The following is a 9,021-nucleotide window of genomic DNA, read 5'->3' as shown; positions in this document are numbered from 1 at the left end:
CCAGAACTCCTCGCCCTGTTCCTCTCGTTAAGTCCAGGTGGCATCTGAGTAAGCTGAGCGCTCCTCCCGAAGCCAAAGGCGGTCACACTACTGGTGAAGCCGAGACCAGGAGCATCTGTTCTGGTTTAGGGTGCCGACCGTGACACTTTGACATGCTAGTCTCTACACTTGTTGGCACATCAATCAAGACTCTAAACAGACTTAATACTTCCATCCATGAGTTCCATAACTAATTAAAAACTCATCTATATAGTGAAATTTTAAAACTGCATTGTTTATTTGTTGCTAAAATAAATATGTTTACAGTTTCATTTTTGTTTAAAAAATTTTGATTCTATGTTTAAGTTTTGGGTATTATGTGTAATTGATATCTATGCTCTCTAATCCCCAACTATAATCCACATTGACTTGTTTTCCCGGTTTTGGAACCCCAAAATCAAAGCACCCTATTAGATAGCAGTGCCAAATTGATAGGGAAAGAAGACGCAAGCTCCATCAGCATTCCCACCCATTTCAGGGCTGCTTTGATTTTGGGGTTCCCAGTTTTGGGGTTCAGATTTTAAAAACAAAATGGCGGCCAGACAGTAGGTTGCACGGCCCCCACTTTTAAAGATATGAGTGTGTTTCATTCAGAGTTTGTCATGTCTGTACAATCAACATGCTCTGTCTGCTGGCCACCTTCACACTAGATTCCAGTTGCCATTGTGTTTAACTACATCTTAATATTCTTTCACACCATTGCTGATCCATATGCAGGTACCAGGGGGATTAATTCAGTACTTCAGAACTTGTCTACTGGCCACCTTCAAAGGTTAGGCCTTTTGAAGCCAGTTGCCATTGTTATGTAGGGTTCAGAAGGTACCTGGAGAAAAAATATGCAAAATCCGGAATCAAACACGAGGTACTGTTAAAAGGGCATGTAAGGCCTACATTTTCCTACCCTGTATATAAGTTGGGCATATCTTCGGCACCCAAACTGCATCATTTGTACTGCACATACCCCCTCTATTTGCCAGCGCCATCACATTTTCCTAAAACAAATAGCAGCTTTCACCTGGCGGCCATTTTCCCTCTGATACATTATCATCTGAAATAAGACATGTAATGCAGAATGCAGGTTTACACAGGCACAACATACTTTGATAAAAAAAAAAAAAAAAGTTTCTGCTGGGTTTGAGCACTGTAATTTCTGTGGGAACCAGTGATGCTCTCTCTTCATTGGCTGTTAGTCTGGAGGGTGTGTTATGTAATCTGAGCTGAAAGGATCTGAGCATGCTCTCTGAGCCAAGAGCCAAAGAAAATTCCTGAGGGGGGGGCAGAGTAGTTTAATGTAGTAGAAGGATTTGTAGCTGATTAAGGGGATACTGCAGCCTTACTGTTAACCTTTTAACAACCAGAGTGGCAGTTATCTAAAGATTTCAGAGACGCTGTTCATTGATTACATTTTTGTGAAAAGGGTTTGACATGTCATTTAATACTGAAATGGTGTTACTGATTTTAACTTTAAATTACATATTTAAAGATAAATAACCTTGTTATAACCTTCTGCTTTCAGGTTCAAAATGTTTCAAGGTGGCTGTATTTTGTCAACCCAAACGAAGCTTCGGTTAGCTGCATACACAACATTGAGAGGAGCATGCAGAAGAGCTTTAAAGAAATTGGAGCTTCGGCAGCCAGCAAGGCGACATTACGTAACTACATCGGTGCAGTCAAGAAATTTATAAGTTACGTCACCTCAGATCCTCAACTGTTGGAAGAGGATTCATCTCTGCGTGGGTCGATTGAGTCATTCTTGAAACGTATGATGGAGGTCCAGAGGACAACATACAAGGAAAAATCTGTGGGAAGGTGAGTCTCATTAACTGTAGGTGTTATGGTATATCTAATTAATGAAACATGTGCAGGTACTCATTTAAACATAAGTGCTTTAAATTTCACAAATCACATATCAAAATACATATCAAAATACAATTCAATATACCACAGTGCAGTGCAGTGTCTGCCCCCAGCTTTCCTACCTTATGTGAGGCCACACCCTCCTGACGCATTTCGCGCAGCTGTGCGCTTCATCAGAGGAGGTGTGGCATAGTGCTAATCCTGTCCCTTAAATACTTACAGATCTAATTTATACTGATTACTGGGTTTCTATTTATAATGACTCGATTCCAGTTTAGGTAGTTTGATTCACACAGATTCCAGGGCCACTGTCTTAACTACAATTTATCACATCTCCCTTCTATTCTCCAACAGTGGCTTGGATTCAGAACATTTCTAAAGCATTTCCAAAACTATATATATATTCTCACCAGTTGGGCATATGGAATTGAGTCCTTCCGTAAGATAGTATTTCCTGCTACTTCTTTCCTATATAATTTTGACATAATCACATATTTTTCCACATAAAAAGTTAAATCCAGAAAATCAATACTCTTTGTATGATGTTGCATAGTAAATCTTATGTTATATGGATTATCATTAACATAGTTTAAGAATCCCTTCAAATCATCTTCAGGTCCACTCCACACCATGAGGTGTTATGGTATAGGAAATTACCAAAACAGTAGATAGTAAACCTGTTTACTAAATTTAACTTTGGTATTTCTCTTTTACAGAAAGCGACAAATCCAAAGGAGTGCCAGGAAGTTCTGACCAAACGCACACCATATTTTGTGGCAGTAATTGATCGGGCCAATGTCAAGACTGATTTAGAAGAGAGGGGACATGACATTGGTGCTCTTCTACTTAGAGGCTCTCTTGACTTGGTGCAGCACCTACAGAAGCCAAGTGTCCTTCTGAACATGACTGTAAGTACTTCAAAAGTTACTTACACTAGTGCAGAGTTATACTGGTTTGAACAAATTGGTTTAAACACATTTTCTTCAACAGGTTCAACAGTGGCTGGAAAGGACACGTTACCAGGGACACCGCTACAGGCAGCGTAGCAGCTGTCATAAAGGTGAAGGCTGAAAGAGAGCATATCGTAGTCCTTCAAGAAGCAGAAGAGATGTGGTTTGACACCTTCTTCAGAAGAGTACGACCAATTTTTATCAAGAGAAGCTTGAAAGGAGAAAACTAATATTTTTTTTGTCTCCAGTAAAGGACAAAAAATCAAGAAACCCAACATCCGATGTCCCGCAGATTTCAAGAAAGGTAAGTTATTTTTCTTCTGTCAATATAGTCTTTCATGTCCCCTGGTGAGGCCTCACCTGGAGTATGCAGTGCAGTTTTGGAATCCAGTCCTTAAGAGGGATATAAATGAGGCTGGATACAGTACAGAGACGTGCAACTAAACTGGTTAGAGGGATGGAAGATTTAAAATTATGAGGGTAGACTGTCCAAGGTTGGGGTTGTTTTCTCTGGAAAAAAGGCGCTTGCGAGGGGACATGATTACACTTTACAAATACATTAGAGGACACTATAGACAAATAGCAGGAGACCTTTGTTACCCATAAAGTGGATCACCGTACCAGAGGGCACCCCTTTAAACTAGAAGAAAATAACTTTCATGTTGAAGCAACGTGGGGGTTCTTCACAGTCAGACAGTGATGATTGTGGAATGCACTGCCGGGTGATGTTGTGATGGCTGATTCTGTTAATGCCTTTAAGGCTTGGATTATTTCTTGGATAGACATATTATCTAAAGGGCTATTGTGATACTAAACTCTTATAGTTAGTATAGGTATGGGTATATATAGATGTTATGTGAAAGTATAGAGGGGTGTGTATGGATGCTGGGTTTTCATTTGGAGGGATTGAACTTGATGGACTTTGTCTTTTTTCAACCCAATGTAACTATGTAACTATTATCATGTGATAACATTATTATGGTCTACCAGTGCACCACGCTAATATGTTCTTTACCCTGTAGGTTTGATGCTTGTTTGGCCAGCGGGCAGGAAACACTGGACATTTTTACAAAAGTCATCAGTGACAGCAACTTGAGGGACCAGGATCTCATTAAAAGATATCTGAAGGCAGATTCAAGTCGGGATGAGAGCAGCATTAACGACTATATACGTGCTGCCATCAGAGTGAGTGAGCTGCAGAGGACATGGGTCGAACCCTCACACTCAAGGTAAGTTTAGCTAATGGAGTGAGCATCATCATTGGCAGTAGTCTGTCCGAATTTCTCCCAAGCTTTCTGCTTTCAAGAATTCCCTTAAAATGCACTACCTTCACTATTAACTACCCAATGCAATACCACATACACTACCACATCTCTCACCCACTTAACTCTAATCTTGCCCTCTCCCACACCTTGTGTATCATTCCCTTCCCTTTAGATTGTAAGCTCTTTCTGCACAGAGCCTAACTCACCTTCTGTACCAGTGTTTATTGTGATGTATGCAACTCCCTATTTATTGTGATGTATGTTACTCCGTATGTATATAATATAATTCTTTTATAACATAAACTTGTTTTTTTCCAGAGAGGGTGAGCATTCGGCACACCAATCAGAAAAAGAATAAGCATACAAGAACCTGGAGGAAATATATCCAGTGGAGCCTGACACCGATGGCCCAAGACTGAAAGAATGCCAGGCAGTTTCAGAATTACACGGGAGATACTGCTACGACAGATGGAGGAGGCGACAGAAACAGATCCGTATGGATGTCATCATTGGTAAGATTCATTCAAGCGTCTTTGTGTCATTTTCTATGGTTTTTTTTTTTTTTTTTTTTTGCAACGGTACAAACCTTTTTTGTTTAATTTTATTGCAGCACATTACAAGCATGAAAAGCCAACCCCCAGCCAAGTCCAGAGCTACCTGAAGCGGCAAGGGTGGCTTAAGCATGCCCCAACTGTGGAAGACATCCTGCTGTACTGGGAGGCCAGCGAAAAGCCAAAACCTGATGCCATTGAAAGAAAAATACAAAGTTTTGTCAAGACTCAACAGTGGCCAGGATTAGCTGTTGTGGATGATCCTGTCAAAGGACAGAAAGTAGTAACTCTCCAGGACTTTAAAAAAGGAGACTACATTTGTGACTACCATGGGCCGGTCATTTCAGCAAAGGAAGGGGAACGGCTGATGAGGTCGGTGGAACAGAATGAAATGGGATACTTATATTTCTTCTTGGACAGAGGGAATAAAAGACTCTGTATCGATGCCCAAAATGTCCCTTGCTCCTGTCACAGTGAGCTACCGACAACTTACGGGAGAAAAATTAATCACTCTCGTAAAAGGCCAAACCTTAAACCTATGGTAAAATATTTCCCGGATGACACAAGGCCGCACATTTTGTTTTCGGCAAACAAGGCCATTGATGCTGGAACAGAATTGCTGTTTGATTATGGAGTCACACGGAAGTCCTTTTCTGGGGAGGGGGCAGATCTACCATGGATTGATGAGTAGATACCCTCAAACTTTGTACATGTGATCAAACTTGATGTGAGGAAAATAACTCTTATGACTTAAACAACAGTCGTGCCCCTTTGCTGCCAGAACTCCTCGCCCTGTTCCTCTCGTTAAGTCCAGGTGGCATCTGAGTAAGCTGAGCGCTCCTCCCGAAGCCAAAGGCGGTCACACTACTGGTGAAGCCGAGACCAGGAGCATCTGTTCTGGTTTAGGGTGCCGACCGTGACACTTTGACATGCTAGTCTCTACACTTGTTGGCACATCAATCAAGACTCTAAACAGACTTAATACTTCCATCCATGAGTTCCATAACTAATTAAAAACTCATCTATATAGTGAAATTTTAAAACTGCATTGTTTATTTGTTGCTAAAATAAATATGTTTACAGTTTCATTTTTGTTTAAAAAATTTTGATTCTATGTTTAAGTTTTTGGGTATTATGTGTAATTGATATCTATGCTCTCTAATCCCCAACTATAATCCACATTGACTTGTTTTCCCGGTTTTGGAACCCCAAAATCAAAGCACCCTATTAGATAGCAGTGCCAAATTGATAGGGAAAGAAGACGCAAGCTCCATCAGCATTCCCACCCATTTCAGGGCTGCTTTGATTTTGGGGTTCCCAGTTTTGGGGTTCAGATTTTAAAAACAAATGGCGGCCAGACAGTAGGTTGCACGGCCCCCACTTTTAAAGATATGAGTGTGTTTCATTCAGAGTTTGTCATGTCTGTACAATCAACATGCTCTGTCTGCTGGCCACCTTCACACTAGATTCCAGTTGCCATTGTGTTTAACCATCTACTACATCTTAATATTCTTTCACACCATTGCTGATCCATATGCAGGTACCAGGGGGATTAATTCAGTACTTCAGAACTTGTCTACTGGCCACCTTCAAAGGTTAGGCCTTTGAAGCCAGTTGCCATTGTTATGTAGGGTTCAGAAGGTACCTGGAGAAAAAATATGCAAAATCCGGAATCAAACACGAGGTACTGTTAAAAGGGCATGTAAGGCCTACATTTTCCTACCCTGTATATAAGTTGGGCATATCTTCGGCACCCAAACTGCATCATTTGTACTGCACATACCCCCTCTATTTGCCAGCGCCATCACATTTTCCTAAAACAAATAGCAGCTTTCACCTGGCGGCCATTTTCCCTCTGATACATTATCATCTGAAATAAGACATGTAATGCAGAATGCAGGTTTACACAGGCACAACATACTTTGATAAAAAAAAAAAAAAGTTCTGCTGGGTTTGAGCACTGTAATTTCTGTGGGAACCAGTGATGCTCTCTCTTCATTGGCTGTTAGTCTGGAGGGTGTGTTATGTAATCTGAGCTGAAAGGATCTGAGCATGCTCTCTGAGCCAAGAGCCAAAGAAAATTCCTGAGGGGGGGGCAGAGTAGTTTAATGTAGTAGAAGGATTTGTAGCTGATTAAGGGGATACTGCAGCCTTACTGTTAACCTTTAACAACCAGAGTGGCAGTTATCTAAAGATTTCAGAGACGCTGTTCATTGATTACATTTTTGTGAAAAGGGTTTGACATGTCATTTAATACTGAAATGGTGTTACTGATTTTAACTTTAAATTACATATTTAAAGATAAATAACCTTGTTATAACCTTCTGCTTTCAGGTTCAAAATGTTTCAAGGTGGCTGTATTTTGTCAACCCAAACGAAGCTTCGGTTAGCTGCATACACAACATTGAGAGGAGCATGCAGAAGAGCTTTAAAGAAATTGGAGCTTCGGCAGCCAGCAAGGCGACATTACGTAACTACATCGGTGCAGTCAAGAAATTTATAAGTTACGTCACCTCAGATCCTCAACTGTTGGAAGAGGATTCATCTCTGCGTGGGTCGATTGAGTCATTCTTGAAACGTATGATGGAGGTCCAGAGGACAACATACAAGGAAAAATCTGTGGGAAGGTGAGTCTCATTAACTGTAGGTGTTATGGTATATCTAATTAATGAAACATGTGCAGGTACTCATTTAAACATAAGTGCTTTAAATTTCACAAATCACATATCAAAATACATATCAAAATACAATTCAATATACCACAGTGCAGTGCAGTGTCTGCCCCCCAGCTTGCCTACCTTATGTGAGGCCACACCCTCCTGACGCATTTCGCGCAGCTGTGCGCTTCATCAGAGGAGGTGTGGCATAGTGCTAATCCTGTCCCTTAAATACTTACAGATCTAATTTATACTGATTACTGGGTTTCTATTTATAATGACTCGATTCCAGTTTAGGTAGTTTGATTCACACAGATTCCAGGGCCACTGTCTTAACTACAATTTATCACATCTCCCTTCTATTCTCCAACAGTGGCTTGGATTCAGAACATTTCTAAAGCATTTCCAAAACTATATATATATTCTCACCAGTTGGGCATATGGAATTGAGTCCTTCCGTAAGATAGTATTTCCTGCTACTTCTTTCCTATATAATTTTGACATAATCACATATTTTTCCACATAAAAAGTTAAATCCAGAAAATCAATACTCTTTGTATGATGTTGCATCATTAACATAGTTTAAGAATCCCTTCAAATCATCTTCAGGTCCACTCCACACCATGAGGTGTTATGGTATAGGAAATTACCAAACAGGTAGATAGTAAACCTGTTTACTAAATTTAACTTTGGTATTTCTCTTTTTACAGAAAGGCGACAAATCCAAAGGAGTGCCAGGAAGTTCTGACCAACGCACACCCATATTTTGTGGCAGTAATTGATCGGGCCAATGTCAAGACTGATTTAGAAGAGAGGGACATGACATTGGTGCTCTTCTACTTAGAGGCTCTCTTGACTTTGCAGCACCTACAGAAGCCAAGTGTCCTTCTGAACATGACTGTAAGTACTTCAAAAGTTACTTACACTAGTGCAGAGTTATACTGGTTTGAACAAATTGGTTTAAACACATTTTCTTCAACAGGTTCAACAGTGGCTGGAAAGGACACGTTACCAGGGACACGCTACAGGCAGCGTAGCAGCTGTCATAAAGGTGAAGGCTGAAAGAGAGCATATCGTAGTCCTTCAAGAAGCAGAAGAGATGTGGTTTGACACCTTCTTCAGAAGAGTACGACCAATTTTTATCAAGAGAAGCTTGAAAGGAGAAAACTAATATTTTTTTGTCTCCAGTAAAGGACAAAAAATCAAGAACCCAACATCCGATGTCCGCAGATTTCAAGAAAGGTAAGTTATTTTTCTTCTGTCAATATAGTCTTTCATGTCCCTGGTGAGGCCTCACCTGGAGTATGCAGTGCAGTTTTGGAATCCAGTCCTTAAGAGGGATATAAATGAGCTGGATACAGTACAGAGACGTGCAACTAAACTGGTTAGAGGGATGGAAGATTTAAATTATGAGGGTAGACTGTCAAGGTTGGGGGTTGTTTTCTCTGGAAAAAAGGCGCTTGCGAGGGGACATGATTACACTTTACAAATACATTAGAGGACACTATAGACAAATAGCAGGAGACCTTTTTACCCATAAAGTGGATCACCGTACCAGAGGGCACCCTTTAAACTAGAAGAAAATAACTTTCATTTGAAGCAACGTGGGGGTTTTCACAGTCAGGACAGTGAGATTGTGGAATGCACTGCCGGGTGATGTTGTGATGGCTGATTCTGTTAATGCCTTTAAGGCTTGGATTAT

At 40.6% G+C, this 9,021-nt stretch overlaps 1 protein-coding gene and 1 pseudogene across 1 annotated transcript; both read left to right on the top strand.

Annotated features, from left to right (window-relative positions):
* The first annotated feature begins 4,475 nt into the window (after window positions 1-4,475).
* Window positions 4,476-5,752, top strand: LOC121401396 (histone-lysine N-methyltransferase set-1-like). Its single transcript, XM_041586001.1, has 2 exons — window positions 4,476-4,623; window positions 4,722-5,752. Exons 1-2 carry the CDS (start codon window positions 4,608-4,610, stop codon window positions 5,351-5,353), a joined length of 648 nt encoding a protein of 215 aa, XP_041441935.1. The 5' UTR covers window positions 4,476-4,607; the 3' UTR covers window positions 5,354-5,752.
* A 1,082-nt stretch (window positions 5,753-6,834) lies between these two features.
* Window positions 6,835-8,640, top strand: LOC121401393 (annotated as a pseudogene).
* The last annotated feature ends 381 nt before the right edge of the window (window positions 8,641-9,021 follow it).

This window comes from Xenopus laevis, chromosome 3L, assembly GCF_017654675.1.
Source record: "Xenopus laevis strain J_2021 chromosome 3L, Xenopus_laevis_v10.1, whole genome shotgun sequence".
Lineage (NCBI taxonomy): Eukaryota > Metazoa > Chordata > Amphibia > Anura > Pipidae > Xenopus > Xenopus laevis.
The sequence above is the reverse complement of the archived record's forward strand: the minus strand, read 5'-3'. Positions and strand labels throughout refer to the sequence as shown.